The sequence below is a fragment of the Panthera leo genome, chromosome F2 (genome assembly GCF_018350215.1).
Source record: "Panthera leo isolate Ple1 chromosome F2, P.leo_Ple1_pat1.1, whole genome shotgun sequence".
Taxonomy (NCBI): Eukaryota; Metazoa; Chordata; class Mammalia; order Carnivora; family Felidae; genus Panthera; species Panthera leo.
In genome coordinates this window covers 46561814-46581804 of record NC_056695.1, presented here as the reverse complement: position 1 = coordinate 46581804, position 19991 = coordinate 46561814, and the positions used below count along the sequence as shown (strand labels likewise).

Genomic DNA, 19991 nt, shown 5'->3' with positions numbered 1-19991 from the left:
CCCGCTCTCCCTCCCCAGGTGTTGGGGGCGGGGCGGGGGAGTCTTTACTTGCTTGGCACTGGACAGGACATCTATATGGCTGGAGCAACGATTTTAAGCTTTTGTGGGTTCTGATGAAAATCTGAAGACCACCTAGGACCTTCTCCCCAGAAGGCTTCTAGCGATCCACCCGCCCACGCACGATTTTCCCGCCAAGGAGCCGGGAGCGGTCCACACACCCGGGTCGAGCCGCTGGCAGGTCCGGCTTCTGCGAGCGCGGCTACCCACCTTCCCGGGACCCACCGCTGGGCGGGAGCTGGGCGGGGACCAGGGGGCGGTGCCAGCCCCGCCCCGGCCGCCGCCGCGGGTCCCGACTCTCCCTTGCCGCTGCAGACCTGCCGCCCTCTGCTCCCCGGAGCCCGGACTCGCCGCCGCGGCTCGGCTTGCCGAGGGCCCTTCCCCGCCCCCGCCAGAGCCATGAAGACGCACTTCTGCATCCCGGTGTCCCAGCAGCGGCCGGACGCGCTGGGGGGCCGCTACGTGGTGCGCGGGGGACCAGGGGTCTGATCGGGCGGGGAGACGGTCGGCGACGTGACGGGGCGAGGGCTCACCTGCTCGCTCAGCTAATCCGAGCCGCTCTGTCTCCGTGTTGCAGCTGTACTCCGTGTACCTGGACGGGTACCTCTTCTGCAGGGTGCGCTACAGCCAGCTGCACCGTTGGAACGAACAGGTGAGCAGGCTCGAGGCAGGTGAGGAAAAGCGCGCCCCAAGACACCGGACCTTTTGAGCACTCCAAGCCCCTAACCTGAGAAGCGGGGTCAGAGTAAGGATCGATTTGGTAACGCTCGCCCTACAGCTCCGTTTATATAGGTTACCGCTCCTAACCCTCTGCAGCTGGGAGGTGAGGGAATTGGCTCAGGTGATTCTCCCAACCGCTTTCCAGCCCAGTGATCGACCCCCAGCAGCCTCGCTGGCTGGGTGCATTTCAGCTCTTCCCCAGCATTATGTCCCCGTTCAGAATGAGCACACTAAATCTAGACGGAGCTATAGTCTTAGGAATCTTGTACATAGATCGGTATTTAATTTTCTCTCTCCCAGAGTGTCTTAGGCTTCTTTGAAAAGGTGTGTGTATTTTTGTTTTCAAATGAGTGTATTTATAGGCTTCAAGTACAGGCAGGCTGGAAACCCAGGAAGCAAATGACTGATCAAGACCGGAGGCCGTTTCCCACTATAGTTTCTCCCTCTGATGTGGGGCATTTTCTTTGCGAGGCAGCCTGATTTATTAGCATGCTCTAAAGGGTTTTGTCCTAATAAGGAAGAGTTCCAAGTCTCCAAAATGGGTTAGAGGAGTAAATGAAAGTTTGGAAATAAAATTCACCCTCCCTCTGCCTCCATGCATGTTTTCTTTTTCTTTTATTTTTTTTTAATCTTTATTTATTTTGAGAGAGAGACAGAGTGTGAGCAGAGGAGGAGCAGAGAGAGAGGGAGACACAGAATCCGAAGAAGCCTCCAGGCTCTGAGCTGTCAGCACAGAGCCTGATGCAGGGCTCAAACTCACCCACCGACAGTGAGATGGTGAACTGAGCCAAAGTCGGGCGCTCAACCGACTGAGCCACCCAGGTGCCCCGTGCATGTTTTCTTTTTAATTAAAAACATTTGGGGGCGGGGGTTGTATCCTGATTTTATTTTTATTTATTTTTTTTTTTAATTTTTTTTTTAACGTTTATTTATTTTTGAGACAGAGAGAGACAGAGCATGAACGGGGGAGGGTCACAGAGAGAGGGAGACACAGAATCTGAAACAGGCTCCAGGCTCTGAGCTGTCAGTACAGAGCCCGACGTGGGGCTTGAACCCACAGACCGTGAGATCATGACCTGAGCCGAAGTCGGACGCTTAACTGACCGAGCCACCCAGGCGCCCCTGTATCCTGATTTTAAAGAGCATATACAGGAAGGAAGGAAGGAAGGAAGGAAGGAAGGAAGGAAGGAAGGAAGGAAGGAAAAGAGGCCCCTGGGGAAGGAAGGAAGGAAGGAAGGAAGGAAGGAAGGAAGGGAGAAAGGAAGGAAAAGAGACCCCTGGGGAAGGAAGGGAGGAAGGAAGGAAGGGAGGAAGGAAGGAAGGAAGGAAAAGAGGCCCCTGGGGAAGGAAGGAAGGAAGGAAGGAAGGAAGGGAGAAAGGAAGGAAAAGAGGCCCCTGGGGAAGGAAGGGAGGAAGGAAGGAAGGAAGGAAGGAAGGAAGGAAAAGAGGCCCCTGGCTGGCTCAGTCAGAAGAGTATGTGACTCTTGATCTCAGGGTCATGAGTTTGAGCCCCAGGTTCGTTGTAGAGATTACTTAAATAAAAGTTACAACAACAACAACAGCCAAGAAACAAACTTGCCCAAGCAACAGCTATTTGGGGGAGAATCCTTCCAGGCAATCTGGGTTTCTAGCGAGCATTTAACACATTTCCTTTAACTGCCTTCTGTTGAAGGACAGGTCTCAACTCCATGTTTTACTGTTGCAAACAGTGCAGGGATGCTTCTTGCTCCCGTCAGCGGGCGCTGGAAGAAAGTCCATTTTCCAAGGTAGGATGAAGTTTCTTTGGACTCCACATAAAACAGCTTTAATGTGCTCGTTACCTAATTCATGTGGTCATCTCTGAGTTGCTACCGCCTGCTGAGGTGCCTGTGCCCCCGCAGGTGCTCAGGAATGACGGTTGGCTGACTCCATGAGGAAGGGCATGGATTCAGACTTCTGCAAGATGAGTGGCTACTTGTGACCAAAATGTGTCTGGGGACTTGGGAGGACTGCTGAAGTAGGCAGATGGAGATCTGAAGGGAAGAGAAAGTACAGGTGTGTTTGGCATTTGGCGGAGGAAGTTGATGTGTCCTCTTGCCCAATAATCCGCCTTCTGTAACGAGGGGTGGCCTTGGGCAGGCTGCCGTCACAGTGTGAAAAGCAGGAGACAGCCGTGAGGAGCAGGAGGGTGTGGAATTGACTGACTGCTTCCTGGCTGGTCACCTCACCTCTTCTCTGACCTTCCATTTTTTCATCAAATAATAAGCAAATAGGTGGTTATGGGTGTCAACTTCCCAGATTACTTGTGAAGAGTAGGGGCCATTTTCTCCCGGAGCCTGGCACATAGCACGTGTTCAGTTAAACACTTACTGATGGAGAGGCTTGAGGAATTCCTGAACCTGGCCCTCCTTAACCAACAGACTTGGGAAAATGCTCGTTTTTCAGAAAAACTAAGACCTGTCAAGTCTTCGTAGGTTCACAAGCGGAGCCATAAAGTGAGTAGACTTTTATTCTGTTTTGGAAGCCAGGGAAAACAAACTGTTAGTACAGTGGACTCTTAAATATTGAATAGCCACAGCCTGGTGCCCAATTTGGGGCACAGGGTAGATATTAATTAATACTTCATATTTGTCCCAGATTTTTCAAAATCTGAAAGTGGAAATTTCTTTATCCAGTTTCCAACTATCTTGTACCTTGCAACTTATCCTTTTCCTTGTTTCTACAGGAACGACTTCATTAAAAAGAAAACTACTTAGAACTTAGATGAATATTGGTATTATTAATTTAAAACAGCAAGCAGTTACTGTGTGTTAAGGTTGGCACCAAGAACTTTGTATGTAAAAGCACGTTTCATTTTAATAGGAGCGCTATGAGCCAGGATTATAATTAGCCCCATTTAACAGATGAGAAAACTGAGGCACAGCTTGCCCAAAGCCAAACTGGTAGTAAGTATTGGAGCCAAGATCTGATCTCCAGTATCTGCTCCGACCCATTAAATTTTGTGGTTTTCTTACTGCAGTTAACAAAATAAATTGTATCAGTAAAACAATGGAGTCTTAAAGTAACAAGCTTTTACCCTATTTGGGGATAACATAATAAAACTCCCAATTTTCGGTGTTCAGTGTGGTGAATTTTGGTAAATGTATATGTTACTACCACCACAATCAAGACAAAGAACAGTTTTTGCACTCTGCATGTAAGTTCCCTTGCCCCTTTGCCCTTGATAACCTCTCCCTCCACCCCTGGCCCCAGGCAACCAAGATCTGCTTTCTGCCAGAGTTCCAGGCACGGGATTTTATTCAGGCTGCCTAGCAAGCCTCTGTGGGGTCAGCAGGGCACTCGTCATCATTAATCAATCCTGTTGTGTAGATCGTCTGAGTAAGGTTGCGAGATTTAGCAAATAAAAACACAGGCTCCCCAGCTAAATGTGAATTTCAGGTAAGCAACAAAGAAGTTTTGGGTCGAAGTAGTTCCGTGCAGTATTTGGGACATACTTACGTGGGCATCCTGTGTTTTGTCTGGCAACCCGAAGTCGGAGACAGAACGTTTGGGGGACGTTTCTCAGGCACCACTCAGCTAGATTTTGTTCTTCTTATTCCACTGAAGATGTGAAATGGCTCGGAATTCTTAATCTGATTTAATACAAAAATACTATAAGTAGGAAACAAAACCAGGCCCCATCTGTGTGTGGGTTTGGTATTTTTCCCAGGAAGTTCTGCATCCTGGTAGAACAGAAATTTCACCTTATAGAATTAACTGATTCATTCGTTCATTTATTCTAAGTTCCCATTAGATGCCATGCACTCACTGTGGTACATTCAGGGCAGACAGCGCTTCAGCACGTGGGATTTTTGGCTTTAAGTATTGGATTTCTGTTTTGTATATTGGATAACTTTGGGATTGAGGAGAGGCACCCGCCCAGGTAAGGTGGCCCCTGCTCTTTCTCCGCCAAGTTGCGTGGAGGCTAACGCATGGAAGACTGAACTTGGCTGTGCTTTCAAGATGTCGGTTTTGAATGGTGCCCTCTGAAGTGATCGCCTGCAGGCTCGTCCCTCGGTGAGCTTCCTTCAAGGTCTGGCAGCTCGCCCCTCCGCTGTTGAGTGCTACTCATCTCTCTGCCATGTGAACTGCTTGACTGACTTCTTTCTGTGCCTTTGAATACATAAAACCGGTTGGATTTATGCCCCGCTCTTGCCTACACCCCCTTCCTTAAAGGGATTTAAAGAGACCTGTGAAGGAAACGTTCAACTGGCTCATTTTGACCTAGTGTTAAGGATGGGGCCATCCTGTGTAAGTGACACTGGACTCTATGAAAAGGATGCTTGCCTCTTTGCAAATGTTCTGTTAGTATCAGATACGGCAATAGGCACGAGCCACAGAATCTTGCAAAGGATCCTTCAGTGGAAGGCTTGGTGAGCCCGTATCTGCTGATTTAGTTTTCCTCCCTGCCAGCTGCTGACCCAGCCCAAATCCTTTCTTCTCTCCCTACTCACATTCTCTGTCTCAGGTTGGCCCACTCATAACCTCTATCTACCTCACTTCCCCCTCCTGGGCAGACCCCTGTTTTCTGGCCCACTGGTTAGCAACCAGCCCTTTCTCAAGACCCATCTCAAGCCTCACCTCCTCTGGAAAGTCCTCCTCGATTTCACAAGATGCCTTTCTCTGATTCCTGTTTTACTTTGTGTTCAGATCTTGTCATATTCCTCTTTTCGTGCAGAGATTTTGTTTCCCCTGATTATTTAGTTACAAAACCCAAATATTTAAATGAAGGAATGAATGAGGACCGTTGGCACAGTATACCCAGCACAGAATCTTTCTTTAGTAGATGCTCAAAAGAGATCTGGTGGAGGAGAAGGCAGGGGAGAAAGGAGGGAGAAGGGAGAAAAATGAGGGGAGAAGGAAAAAGTAACAAAAATCCACCACTCAGTAGCTTGTAGGACTTTGGTTAAAGTCACTTCGCCTCCCTGAGCTTCAGGTTACTGTGATTGTCACATAACCTTGATATAAAGGTGGCAGGATGACAATGTTAATGGTGACGATGATCATCTACCTCACAGGGCTCTTTTGATGAACAAATGGGATAATATACAAGCTCCAGGCTCATGGTCTTTGGTACCAGATGCCACTGACCAGATTGCTTTGAACTGTGGCCCTAGATCCAGTAAATCTGGGGTTTTGTTTCCAAGGGGCCTTGGAGAGGCGGGATGGATGAGTCAACATTAGAAACTGACAGTAAAAAGGATGCCATTTGTATCCGTAATTCCGCTTGTCCCGGGTGACCACTTCGGAATAAGTATGGGGGGGGGGGGTGGTGCTGGAAATGCCTAAGCAGGGAAGGGGGTGATATTTTCCACTGACCGGTAAAGTCCTGTTCATGTTGAAAGACAGAGCTGTGTGATGGAGAAATGGTGCCAGAGTTTGTGCTGGGATTGAAAATATATATGTATATATATATAAATATATATATATATATATATATATATATACATATATATTATCTGAAACATGGTCTTTCGAAAACAAACAAAAACCCCAAGCAAACAAACACATCTCATGATAAAAGAATAAAAGAAGTGTGTTTTCCTTTCAGTATCTGAACAGTTTTTGGAAAGAGTGTTTGGGCTAAACTCTGATGCCAGGTAATCCTTAATATGCTACTGGTTTTAATAGCTAAACTGTGTGCTCTCTGAGACCAATAGAAAAGGTTATATTTTGACGGAGTTGAACTTGGGGAGTCAATGATTGACTTTTGGCAGACTTTACTCAGTCTGTTATATGTTTATCTTCCCTCTTAGACCAGTATCAGAAAGGGGAGGGGAAAGATTCCTTGAGAAGTCAGCTCAGGTTGTGAAACCTGCTGGGAGAGTTTTTGTGCTGTGATGGGTACTAGAACCTTAAGTCTCGGTGGCTTTTCCCCCAGTTCTTGACCTTGGCATAGGGGCTTCCCCAAGATGCTCTGCTGCTGGTGGAAAACCCAGGTGGCTCTGGTGGCTCAAGGCTGCTGTGATTCAAACCAATTTGGGAGCATCTTCGACATTTATGAACACACGCCTAGGGAGAAAATTGCCTTTTAAAGATCGCTTAATCTGTTAGCTAGGAAATAATTGCATGCAAAGAAGACGATTTTCTGCTCTTATTTAATGGAATTAGCAGAGATAGGGTACATAAATCCCAGGTTGTTTGAACAGCCTTGCTTGGGATGATGCTCCAACCGGGGTGTCTTTTGACAGTGTTTGGCATAACAGGAAAACTGCCTTGAATTAAAAAAAAAAAAAGAATTGTTGCTATGATATTTTATACTAACAGATTTAAAGGCGGAATGGTTGCAAAAGTCGATGGCTACAGGGGTCAGGCAGGTAGTTTAAATGGGAGGTGTGAGTCAGGTGAGAGGCAATGGGAAATGGTGGGAACTGCTTAGGCTTCCTCGGGAGATGATTACCTGAGGAATGTGAACCCAGTGATTCCAGAACCTCTGGTTTTTCAGGAAGCCAGAATATCAGGTGTTTTTTTTTTTTTCTTAATTTTTTTAACGTTTTATTTTATTTTTTTTTCGAGAGAGAGAGAGCGAAAGAGAGCATGCGTGTGAGCAAGCAGGAGCGGGGCAGAGAGAGGGAGACACAGAATCCGAAGCAGGCTCCAGGCTCTGAGCTGTCAGCACAGAGTCCGACGAGGTGCTTGAACGCACAAATGTGAGATCATGACCTGAGCCAAAATCGGATGCCGAACTGACTGAGCCACCCAGCCGCCCTTGTTTGTTTGTTTTTTAAATAAACTTTCTTTTTGTGGACCAGTTTTAGATTTACATAATAATTGCAAAGAAAGTACAGAACATCCCCATATATCTTTGCACCCAGTTTCCCTTCTTATTTTCCATTAGCATGGAGCATTTATTACTGTTAAGGAACCAATATTGATACATTATTATTAACTATAGCCCACAATTCAGTTATGCTTCTTTATTGTTAACCTAATGCCCCATTTCTGCCCTGGAATCCCATCTAGGACACCATATTACATTTATTGTCATGTCTGCTTACACTCCTCTTGACTGTGTCAGTTTCTCAGACTTTCCTTATTTGTTTTTTTTTTTTTTTTTTTAATGTTTTTATTTATTTTTGAAGGAGAGAGAGACAGAGCATGAGCCAGGGAGGAGCAGAGAGAGAGGGAGACACAGAATTCGAAGCAGGCTTCAGGCTCTGAGCTGCCAGCACAGAGCCCGACGCGGGGCTCGAACTCACAAACCGCAAGATCATGACCTGAGCCGGAGTCGGACGCTCAACCGACTGAGCCACCCAGGCGCCCCAGACTTTCCTTGTTTTTAATGACCATTCCGAGGAGCACTGGTCAGTGATTCTGTGGGATGTTCCTCTGTTAGGCTCTGATGTTTCTCACGCGACCAGGCTGGGGTTATGGGTTTTTGGGAGAAAGATCACAGAGGTCAGTGCTGCTCTCATCACATCACAGGAAGATTACCTGCCATCAACATGACCTATCACTCTTGATGACTACCTTGATCACTGGGGTAATTCCAGTGGGGTTATACTTCAATTCTGCCTTAGTTTTTGCTATTTTAGTTGTCCCATCTCTGGCCCATGGAACTCTTTGAGTTTGCTTCTGTGCCTCTTTGACATGCACCCACCGTTGATTTGTGGTGGTGGTGTTGTTTTGAGCACTTTCTTGTTTTCTGATGCTACAAGATGCTCCAGATCCCTCTTATATATCCCCCGCTTCAGTCCTAAAAATCAACTATTTTCTTCACGGAGTCCTGGTTGCTTTAGCTGGAGCAAGAGAAACCAAGGAAAATGTGTGTGTGTGTACATAGCTATAAATATTTCTATATGTAACCTTCTGTATCTATGTGAAGCTAAACATGAGTTCCTACCAGTATCTCCAACTCTAATCCATCGCCACATCGATCGTTCTGGCCTGCTTCCCTTATCTGAAAATCTTCACGCCAAGAGTAAAAACCCTGACCCCCACCGCCTGCCATCCATTCACTTAATGTATCTTACCTATAGGCAGTTACTAACCTTTCTAGATACTAAACCAATACCCTCTGGTAGGACTTTCGGTGCTGATGGAAATGCTCTTTGGCCATCTCAGTAGCTACTGAATTGCAACTTGCTACTTTCAAATACTATTGCGTGTTTGAAAGGTGGCTGGTACAACCGAGGAACCGAATTTTAAATTTTATTTCCTTTTTGGGGTACCTGGGCGATCCAGTGGGTTAAGCGTCCACCATTGGCTCATGTCATGATCTCGCGTTGTGAGTTTGAGCCCCGCATCGGGCTCTGTGCTAACAGCTTGAAGCCTGGAGCCTGCTTCCGATTCTGTGTCTCCCTCTTTCTCTGCCCCTCCCCCACTCATGCTCTGTCTCTGTCTCTCTCTCTCAAAAATAAATCAACATTAAAAATATTTTTTTCTAAGGTTTATTTCATTTTAATGAATTTAAGTTTAAAAGTAAGTAGTCCCAGGTGGCTGGCGGTCATCCTGTTGATTGGCACAACTCCAGGCCATTGTAAAGATCCTGGCTTTTCCTTGCATGAGATAGGAAACCATGGAGGATTTTGAGGGGGGCAACGGAGTGACCTAGCTTGCATTTGCAGAATATCACCTTAGATGCTGTATTAAGAATAAACTGAAGGGGATCAAGGGCAGAAGCAGAGAACTATACTCTTGTATAGTTTCTGCAATAATCAGGCAAAGAGAAGACAGTGGTTGGGACCAGGGTGGTGGCAATGGGGGTGGCGACACGTGGTTGTATTGTATTTTGAAGTTAGGGCCTATGCAAGGTGCATATTCACCAGATACACACTGTGTTTGTGACAAAGGCCATGGAGTTAAAATTCCTACCCATTTGTTTCTCTTCGATCTGCTTTCATTTTCTTTAAGCTACTGGCTATGGTAAGAGAGCTTTATCCCGTCTTCTCCAGAGGCACGATGTTAAAACCTGATTTCTGACTAGTTTCCTTTCTCATAAAGAGAATGCTGGCCTCATCTTCAAGCTGCCTCTGTAAGTGCAGGGCTGGAATGAAGGGAAATGCACTTCGGTTATCTTAATTTAAAACATATTTTTGATGCATCTACTATTAGCTTGCATAAAAATAACTGCCACCGTGATCTTGGATCCATAATTGGGTGGGTAGATGGGTAGGAGGATGGGAAGGACCTCACTCACTGGGTTTCTACGGGGGTCATATGTTAACCTTACGGGAATTTTATAAACAGTCCTTTTTTTTTTTTTAATTTTTATTTATTTTTGAGAGAGAGAGACAGAGACAGAGATACGGGGAGAGTAGGGGAGGGGCAGAGAGAGAGGGAGATACAGAATCCGAAGCAGACTCCAGGCTCTGAGTTGTCAGCACAGAGCCTGACATGGGGCTTGAACTCACAAACCTGTGAGGTCATGACCTGAGCCGAAGTCAGACACTTAACTGACTGAGCCACCCAGGCGCCCCGACTTATAGGAATTTTATAAACCAGCACTGCACAATAGAAGTATAATGTGAGCCACATGTGTAATTTAAAATTTTCTGGTAGGCTGATTAAAAGACGTTTTAATAATTAATAGTTATTAATAAATTAATTTTATTTAATCTGGTATATCTAAAATATTACCATTTCAACATATGATCTGTATAAAAAGTTATTAGTGAAATATTTCCCTTTTCTTTTTCTTTGTGCTAAGTTTTGAAGTCTGGAATGTATTTTATACGGACAGCATATCTCAGTTTGGACTAGCCACATTCTGGGGGCTCATTAGCACTGGCTAGTGGATACTTTATCAGCTAGCGTGCTGTAAACCTCTGCTGTTACGTTCAGATTTGGTGGACGTGGGGTAGGGGAATTAAATTCCTATCATCATTGGTATCACAGATTCTACTGGGGAATGAATCTGAGAAATACTATATGGTGGAAGGGGTAGGCAATCTCGCAAAAACAAATGAAAAATTGCAACGTATCCCAAATCTACCAAACTCAGACTGGAGATGTCAGTCTGTAGTATGCTTAACAGCATCGTCGGAAACATGTACTGAAATAAACTCCTTGAGAAAATCAAAGCATCCCCTTTTCTTCCTCTTGGCCACCAGGCAGGGGTGATTTTAGATGAAGTACTCGAGTGAGACTTGCCGTAAGAGGAGGCTTTGGTGTCTAACCAACCTTGCATTGGAGGCTCGGCCTGAAGTGTGTGTTTTCTGGATCTTGCAGCTGAGGCGGATCTTTGGAAATTCCCTGCCACCCTTTCCGCCAAAGTACTATCTCGCGATGACCGCATCCATGGCTGACGAGAGAAGGGACCAGTTGGAACAGTATTTGCAGAAGGGTATGTATTTGGATTTTATTTTTACAGATTTGTTGAGATAAATTCACCCATTGAAAGTGTACAATTCAGTGGTTTTTAGCGTATTTGCAAAATTGTACAACCAGCCACCATGGTCGAATTTGAGAACATTTTTGTCGCCCCAAAAAGAAACCTCACACCTATTATCAGTCACTCCGTATTCCTCTCCCCACCTGCCTCTATCACCCCCTATACTAATTTCTGTCTTATATATTTGCCTTTTCTGAACATTGTATATAAATGGAGTCATACAAAATACAGCCTTTGTATTTCGTTTTAAAAATAACTTTCAGATTTGCCCTTGGGTGTTACGTGTTGGCTTTGATTGTAGAAGTCACAGATATATTACCTGGATTCGACTGAACTAGAGGAGGGGTGCCTGGGTGGCTCAGTCTGTGAAGCTCAGGTCATGATCCCACAATTTCGTGAGTTCCAGCCTTGTGTCAGGCTCTGTGCTGACAGTGTGGAGCCTGTTTGGGATTCTCCCTCTCTGCCCTTGCCCCCCACCCTGAGCTCTCTCTGTCTCTCTCAACATAAATAAACTTAAAAAAAAAAAAAGACTTTTAAAAGGGGAAATAGTATATACGCAAAATATTTTAAAAATAGAATCTGTCCAAAGAGTATACAATGAAAAGTGCATTCCCTTCCAGCCTAGACCCCGAGGCTTCTAGAAGTAAGCATCATTACAAGCGCTTTATGTATTCCTCAGAAACAATTTTTGTATCTACTGGTGCGTATGCATGTCTCTGTTAAACACAAATTGAAATTTATTCTATACACTTTTCGGTGATTGATTCTTAAAAACTTTATTCTGAAAGAATTTCTGACTTATAAAAAGGGTGCAGAAATAATGCAAAGAATTTCTGTATATTCTTCACCCAGATTTCCCAAATGTTAACGTTTCATATTTGCTTTATCATCCTCTCAATTTCCTGTGTGTGTGTGTGTGTGTGTGTGTGTGTGTGTGTGTGTATTTTTTTAATGCTTGTGTTACATACCCAAGCCACTTTACACTTAAATACTTCTGTGTGTATTTCCTAAGGTCAAGGACATTCTCTTCTACAATCACGGTATAGTTATCAAAATCAGGCAATTAATGTTATCTAATCTAGAGACCTTTTTCAAACTACACCAATTATCCCACTGATATCCTTCACAGCACAAGGAAAAATGTTTTTTTCTTCTGTAAGTTTTTTTTTCCCTCTTAAAATCTGTATTTTACAGGTCATTCTAAGTCAGAAATGATAGATTTACTTCATTATTTCTCATGGCTGCACACAGTTTTTTAAAGATAATAAATAAAAATTCTAGAGGTCATCTATTTCCCATATGTCTTTTGTAATGGAGAATATACCTCTTTTAGACCCAGTAAATAAGCTTTTTCAAACTCAAGATGTAATATCTACTGAATTTTTATTCTCTCTTGGCTTGATTTCTAATGTCTTAGTGAAATATCCTTTTTGAACCACTGGTCTTTTCACAAATGATCACAGTGCCTAAGGGGTTGCTTTTTTAGGCCTGGCCTTTGTCCATTTGTCATCAGGATATCTCCTGCATCCTCTAGCAAGGTAAAGCAAGGAGACAACGCAGCTTAGTGATGTGACTAAGATTTGGGCTCTGGAGTCAGAACTACAGTCAAATCCTAGGTTTGTACTTCATTAGCTGTATGACCTGAGCTTCTATCTGATAAATGGAGATAATATTTACCCCAGGGTTTGTTGTAAAGATTAAAGGAACTAAAATACACAAAGTGCTTAGCATTGTACCTGGTTCTTAATAAATACCAATTAGATGAACACTTTTTTCAACAGCTTCCCCCATCTCCAAGAGTCTATGCTAACAATTATGTTAATTTGCATTTACACCACATACATTCCAGAAAATAAGACAAGGGCTTTTTTTCCCCCACTCTAAAATTGCCTCCCTTAAAAAAGAAGGAATATCTTTTGTAAAAAGTCTCTCATGATTTTCTTTTAGTTACTTTATTCTGAAAAACGGAACATTGTTTGGGAAAGGTACAACTCGAAATGACTTCAGTCAGTGCTAGTTGTAAATGCCGGTAGAAGTTATGTGATGAAATCATTTGAAACGTCAATAAAAGAAGAAAAGAAAGAAAAGGAAAGAAAAGAGAAAGACATCTGACACAGAGTTAGTAAATAGATAAGTGTAGCTAAAGCACAGGGCCCAGAAGCATTACAGCAAGGAGGGTTAAGAAATGAGGAAGCAGTCTGGGAATGACCTCATGCAGGAATTTGAACTTCTCAGGGGGAAGTCTCTGCTCTGGCCACAGCACCTGAATATTGGTATCTGAGCTTTAAAACTAAGAGGGTAAATACTCTTATAGGTATAAAAGAATAGAAAACTTTATTACTTGTTTTCACCCTTAATTTATTACTTTTTTAAAATCCAAGTTAGTTGGATTAATGATTGTAATAATGATTTCAGGACTAGATTGATCACTAGTATGTAGTGATTGATCCCTTACATAGAACACCCAGTGCTCATCCCAACTGGTGCCCTCTTTAATGCCCCATCACCCATTTAGCCCATCCCCCCCACCCAACACCCCATCAGCAACCCTCAGTCTGTTCTCTGTATTTAAGAGTCTCTTATGGTTTGCCTCGCTTTCTGTTTTTATCTTATTTTTTCTTCCCTTCCCCTATGTTCATCTGTTGTGTTTCTTAAATTCCACATATGAGTGAAATCATAGGGTATTTGTCTTTCTCTGACTGACTTATTTTGCTTACCATAATACCCTCTAGTTCCATCCACGTTGTTGCAAGTGGTAAGATTTCATTCTTGAATAGAAAACTTTAAATCTCTCTGACAGCCTTCCTTATAATCACTTTTGGGGCGGCGGCGGGGGTAACCTCTTGAGAGCTCCTGTCATTATGAGACGTGCTCTCTCAACCAGGGTTTCTTGGTTGACTTCAGATTTTCAGATTAAGAAATGTCTTGCCAAAGCAGGAGTCCCAGTCCAGGTTTAAAGATCTTTTTGCTTTTTCGTATGAACTTCACCATCATCCTGCTAGGGCAGCAAGATGGATATTGAACGATACGGGGATGTGTGAATCAAGTGAGGTGCCTGGGACTGATAGGAGGGTTTATGTTGCTATCAAGGCTGCTGGGAGGAGGCAAGAATTGTGGATTTTCATGTATTTGAGAGGTCTCAGCTCCACTGCCCAAGGAGGCAGTGGTGTACTGGTAAGGCCTGTAGGACTCCCTAGAGGACAGAGCAATTTAACAGAGAGGTCACCCGAGCCCCAGGCTAACCTGGCTCACCATCCGTATTTTTCAGTAACCATGGACCCAAACATGTTGAGAAGTGACGTCTTCATTGACTTTTTAAAACTCGTACAGCTGGTAAGCATGGTCTTCTTTACTAAGGTCATTATTTTGCTACAGAACATGTCTCTTGGTTACCATGTGTGTATTTCCAGCCTGCAGCTCCACATTGGGTAAAATACATTCATCTGGAGGACATTGGGGAATGGTTCTTGTTTTGTTCTTTTGGCGGTTTAGATTCTAGATGGAAAATGAGTGGGTCGCTTGACTTTTGAACTCATTTTAATTCAGCAGATACCTTTTTATCCTGTAGCCTAAGCATTGTACCTCTCAAAACGGGCCATGGAGAAGAGAACCTTTTATCATGAAGGGCCCCCGTGACAATTCTGGGACCCTTCCTCTGTGGCTGGGATCAAGTGTGCCACAGTGAAGACATCAGCGCAGCATATCCTCTGCTCTTAACTTTGTTGTGAATGGATCACAGAGAAAATTCAGTCTGAACAGAATGACATATAGTGACTCCATTTCCTTTGTTGGCCTAAAGAACCACTGGCCACTTGCCCTGTAGAGGCTGGAAGTTTGCCAAGTAGGTTTGGTTAGCACACCCCTCATTCCAGTCGTACATGTGGGAACATTTTTGTGCCTGCAAGTATGTTCTTGACTGAATGGAAATCTTTGAGAAGAATGAAGTCGTAACGATAATATGATATTACCGAACTAGATCCCTAGCTAGGGGAGGAGTGATACTTTGATTGGAATTGAAAAAAAAAAAAAAACAAAAAACAAAAGGGAGCAAATTTCATTTACTCGGTAGGTCAACCATGTTGGTATAGTAACTGGTCCGTTCAACCCAAGAAATGATCTGGGCGTCTCCCATTGTGTCACCGTGTAGATTTTCACATATTTTTGATGGCTTAAAACACACGCACTTTCTTTTTCTTTGAAAAGTTTGTTGTTGAGGCGGTGATGGTGGTAAAATTCGAACAGCACAAAAGAGTTCATGATCCCACCACAGACCCCCAGTACCCCTCTTCAGAGACAACTGTTTAAAGGTTTGTTTTTTTTTAAATTTTTTTCATGTTTATTTATTTTTGAAGGAAAGAGAGACAGAGCATGAGCAGGGGAGAGGCAGAGAGAGAGAGGGAGACCCAGAATCTGAAGCAGGCTCCAGGCTCCGAGCTGTCAGCACAAAGCCCGATGCGGGGCTTGAACTCATGAACTGTGAGATCATGACCTGAGCCCAAGTCAGTCTCTTAACCAACTGAGCCACCCAGGCGCCCCTGTTTACAGTTTAATATACGTTCTTTCTACGCATTTTTGTGCACATACAAGCAGTCATATGTATGCGTAACCTTTTTGTTTTATAAATAAGCACATACTCTACACACTTACTGAATTTTTTTTTTAATTCTACATCTGGCAAATCATTCCTTGTCAGCACACAGAGGTACATTTGGCCTCACTTCTGCCCTGTTTTTTGTGTACGTTATGGTTTTTGCTTTCAGTGCCTTTTAAAAACTGTCATGGACTGTCAGTGTTGTGGAGCTTTGAGTGTCTTTTTTTCTGATGATGTGCAAGGTTTTTACCCCATTTTAGTTCTGTTAATATTTTACCATGCCTTCCTTCTTCTGATGAGATTTGCACTTGTCTAATGGCTTTATTTTTCTCTTCTGTTTCTTCCACCAACTTTGCAGGTTGCTTTTATATCCTTTTGTTATCTTCTCTCTTTTTCTGAGGCTTTCATCCGTTCTCTGAGTTAGAGAAGGTGTATTTTTATTAATGCATCTATCCTTGTCATCTCCTCAGTGGCATTGTTTTGGAGATATATTTTTTACTCTTAGTTGGTTACGATCCCTCCCTCCTTTGCTGCGGGAGTTTTGCCCAGGTCCCTCGCTATTTCTTCTCAGGCAATCAGTCAGCTTTAGAAGGGGCTGTGCTTTGTGAGTCAGCTGACATAGTGTTCAGGGAGGAGCTCTGGCTGAGTCTTTTGACTGTCTGTTGTACTTGTGGATCTTACCTCTTGTTTCTGAGCACTTTCTCTAATGTTCCACCTGAGGGCTCGAGCAGTGTGTCTAGCCATGAAGCCACAACCACACTTCCACATATTGTGATCTAGCATTTTAAACCCTCTTGTTGACCAAGTAGCCTCAGGACTGGCTTAGTGGTTAAGAGCACAGGCTCAGGAGTGAGATGGCTCAGGGTTGTTGTTGTTGTTGTTGTTTTTTATGTTTTTATTTATTTTTGAGAGAGAGCAGGGAAGGGGCAGAGAGAGAGGGAAACACAGAATCCGAAGCAGGCTCCAGATTCTGAGCTGTCAGCACAGAACCCAACACGGGGTTCAAACTCATGAACTGTGAGATCATGATCTGAGCTGAAGTCAGACGCTCAACTGACTGAGCCACCCAGGCGCCCCTTAAATAGCTCTTAAAGCACTTAAATATCATGTGGCAACCTTAACATTTATGAAGTATTTGCTGCCATTAACAATGTCTTTTTTTCTCTTCCCAACCATGCTGAGAGATTGCTTTCTGCAAAGATGATGTGTCTGCACATTTTTTTTTTTTTCCTTTTTTGGTGTCCCTTCCACTAGGTAGGGTCAAATGGGGCCCGGAGTTGTATTCCCAGACACGCTAGTCTCTGTTTATTAACTGCTTTAAGATAGCTTCTGTGTGATTCGAGTCCTTTGGCCCCTTCCTACCTCTGCTTGTCTCCTCCCGGACCAGGTCTGACTTTCACTGCACTTGGCGGCCCCTTTGAAAACCCAGTAAGTAGTTCAGGCTCGGGACAATTTTCAACGTCTTTGAGGATGATTTTCCTTCTGGTTGTTTTCTGTTTGTCTCCAAAAGGAGGGTAAAACAGAGGTCACTTTGCTTCTAAAGATGTTTACAAAGGAGGTTAAAGATTTTGACAATGAAATTAAGGTGTTTTTAAAAAAAAAAAAAAATTGATATTTATGGATTTATTTTTGAGAGGTGGGGAGGGAGGGGCAGAGACAGAGGGAGAGAGAGAGAATCCCAAGCAGGCTCCGTGCTGTCAGCGCAGAGCCCCGTGTGGGGCTCGATCTCACCATCCGTGAGACTTGAAATCAAGGGTCAGACGCTTAGCCGGCTGAGCCACCCAGGTGCCCCAAGAAACTAAATTTAAATCAGGCAGGTGGTTCTATGCTCCTTGTGCCCCTGTCCTGCTTTATGCTGTCCCTTTTATTGTTCAGACGTTGAACAAGTATGAAGCGCATGCCCGCTACGAGCCAACACTGCTCGAGAGGTGGGGGAGACACCAGCGAATGGCACCCAGTCCAGCTCACGGAGTTTACCGTCTTGTTGGGGAGACAGGTCACTGGGCATGTCGCTAAGTGTAATGAGTACTGTGATATAGGACCACACGCTGTGCCACAGGACCACGCGGCATGATACAGGGCCATGCTCCAGAAGAGAGTGGGGGCTGTGTTGAGATTTCTACCTTCTTAGCCCTGGTGCAGCATTTGCGGGCCCTGCCAGTGGCTTTGTGCCCACTTACCCCAGTGTGAAGGACAAATATCATTCTCTCTGCGTGACCGTGTGAGAAAAGGGCCGGAAGGCCCTGCCATAGGATGAGTGTGTGTCCGGGAGATCTTCCAAAGAAAGTGATATGTAAGCTGGTATTGGAAGATTTCTGGGGTGGGCAGGGAGATGAGATTATTATACTTTAGCTTTTTCTTCCCATTAGAGACCAAAACAACAAGCCACATAGTATCTGGCGGCCTGCAAGACTCAGGACGGATATTAGCAAAAGGGAAGCGGTAGCCAGTTAGTATTGGGGGTGAGTCTACTCCAACGTCCAGTAGACCCTTCCCTGACCGCCTTTCAGGGCCAGAGCGATTTATTGGTGGCGAATAGATGCCGTCAGCGCGGGAGAGATTCGGCCCACCAAGCTTGCAGCAAGATCGCTACTGCAGGGCGGGTGGGAGCCGGGAGAACTGGAATGAGCGGCGGTGATATGTGGATGTGCCAAACTGAAAGAGCCCAAGGGACAGGGATTAGGCAGTTTGCCCGCCTCAATATTACACAGACCCCCCCTGCATATTTTCACTGCTCCTGAAAGTGCTTGGCCTGCAGTTGCCAAGTGGTTATTGCTGGGCAATCGCATGCTCCTGGGCCTGGCTCTCCGGGATGCGGCAGGTACAAGAGCATCTTCCTGTCTCTGGGCAAGGACACGCAACATTCGAAACATGAATGCATGCAAGCATCCTGGCGCCCTTCTCAGGAGAGCCTTTATCAAGGATGATCAGATGCAGGCTGGAAAAACAAGAGGGATTTCCCTCTACAGGATGATTTAATCTGGGCAAGACCTGGTGCTTAATGCGCACTGTCTCATTTATCCTCTACAACTTGCTGAAGGAGGTGCTGTTAGTATCTCTTTTTCAGGTTAGCTAACTTGGCCAAGGGCACATATCTCAGAAGTGAAGGAACTGGGATCTGAACCCAGGGAAGCTGGATCCAGAGCCCCTGCTCTATTGGTGTTATGAGAAATTTCTAGAGTGGCGGTAGCCTGCCCAGCCCTGCCCCTAACCATGTCCCTCTTGTTTTGTGTGTCTGGACTCCCCTGACTTCCTCCGTTTTCTGTTTTTGCCCTGTGGTCGCCTTGGAGATCAAGGCAATTTTGAAAAGGCAAAATTGAAGTCTTTAGACTAAAGACATTTTTATGTTCCTGATTCTTAAACTGCAGTGTTCTATGGCCTTGTGTGAACAACATGTGTGAGAAAAAGAAGACAGAGAAGGTATCTGGAGTAGCGTTGTGTGCCTTGGAAGTTAGGGTCAACTTACTCAGGAAGTTTAGATCACTCTGGCTTTGTTCGGGGGGACCGGGGAAGTGACTCTTCCCCCATTTCCTCTTACGAATGTTTGCCTTACAGTGCAACGATTATAGCCCATTATTAAGTGTGATGGAAAGTAAGAGCTTGGCAATCCCAATGTGGATTTTCTTGGGTAAGAAACCTCAGGAATAAGGACCATGGCTACCATTATTCTGCCTCAGAGCAGAATACCAATAAAACACACTGATGGATCTTCTTGGAAAAATTCAAAAAATTCACAAGTTGTTAAATTCAATTTGAAAAGAATTAGAAAGGGTTTTGAAGGGTGTTGAGGGAGCCCATGGTATTAGAGGATTGCGACGTTTCTTAAAGACAAGTGCATTTGATTTTGCAGCGTGAACTGTGTATTTTGATTCCTGATCCACCCTAGATCAAGATGACAGCCTAGGTAAGGTTTTATTTTTTACATCCCAAATCCACGAAGTTGGCCTTTCCCCCTCTGATTGTGTTTTTGTATTGCTCTTACATTTTATTAATTATATATGTTCTGGCAAAATTCAAATACCACAAAGAGAGCCAAATTCCTCTTGGTCACCGCTCCGAATCTAAAACGTGTCACCTGTTGTGCACTTGCTTGTATCTCATAATATGAAGGTTTCTTACTGCCATTGTTTCTCCTCTTTGCCATATTGTCATAACATGTTCATTTTTCTTTAATCAAAGCAAAATGTGCTTGTGGTTTCCAAAGTAAAATGGCACTAAAACAGATTAGAAGAACATAAGCTTCTCCTGCTCTTCAGAAGCGGTGACTTTCAA

At 44.4% G+C, this 19991-nt stretch overlaps 2 protein-coding genes across 2 annotated transcripts in view; one reads left to right on the top strand and one right to left on the bottom strand.

The window, feature by feature from the left end:
* Positions 1-426: 426 nt before the first annotated feature.
* Positions 427-19991, top strand: part of SNX31 (sorting nexin 31) — a 68370-nt gene continuing 48805 nt past the window's right edge. Inside the window, exons 1-4 of the mRNA XM_042924453.1 lie at positions 427-522; positions 635-709; positions 10966-11080; positions 14397-14461. Coding sequence (XP_042780387.1) covers positions 457-522; positions 635-709; positions 10966-11080; positions 14397-14461 — 321 coding nt within the window. The 5' untranslated portion in view covers positions 427-456. The remainder of the gene's footprint in view (positions 523-634; positions 710-10965; positions 11081-14396; positions 14462-19991) is intronic.
* LOC122211306 (translation initiation factor IF-2-like) overlaps positions 9607-19991 on the bottom strand; it is a 70812-nt gene continuing 60427 nt past the window's right edge. Inside the window, exon 3 of the mRNA XM_042924447.1 lies at positions 9607-9781. The gene's annotated coding sequence lies outside the window, so the exon portion shown is untranslated. The remainder of the gene's footprint in view (positions 9782-19991) is intronic.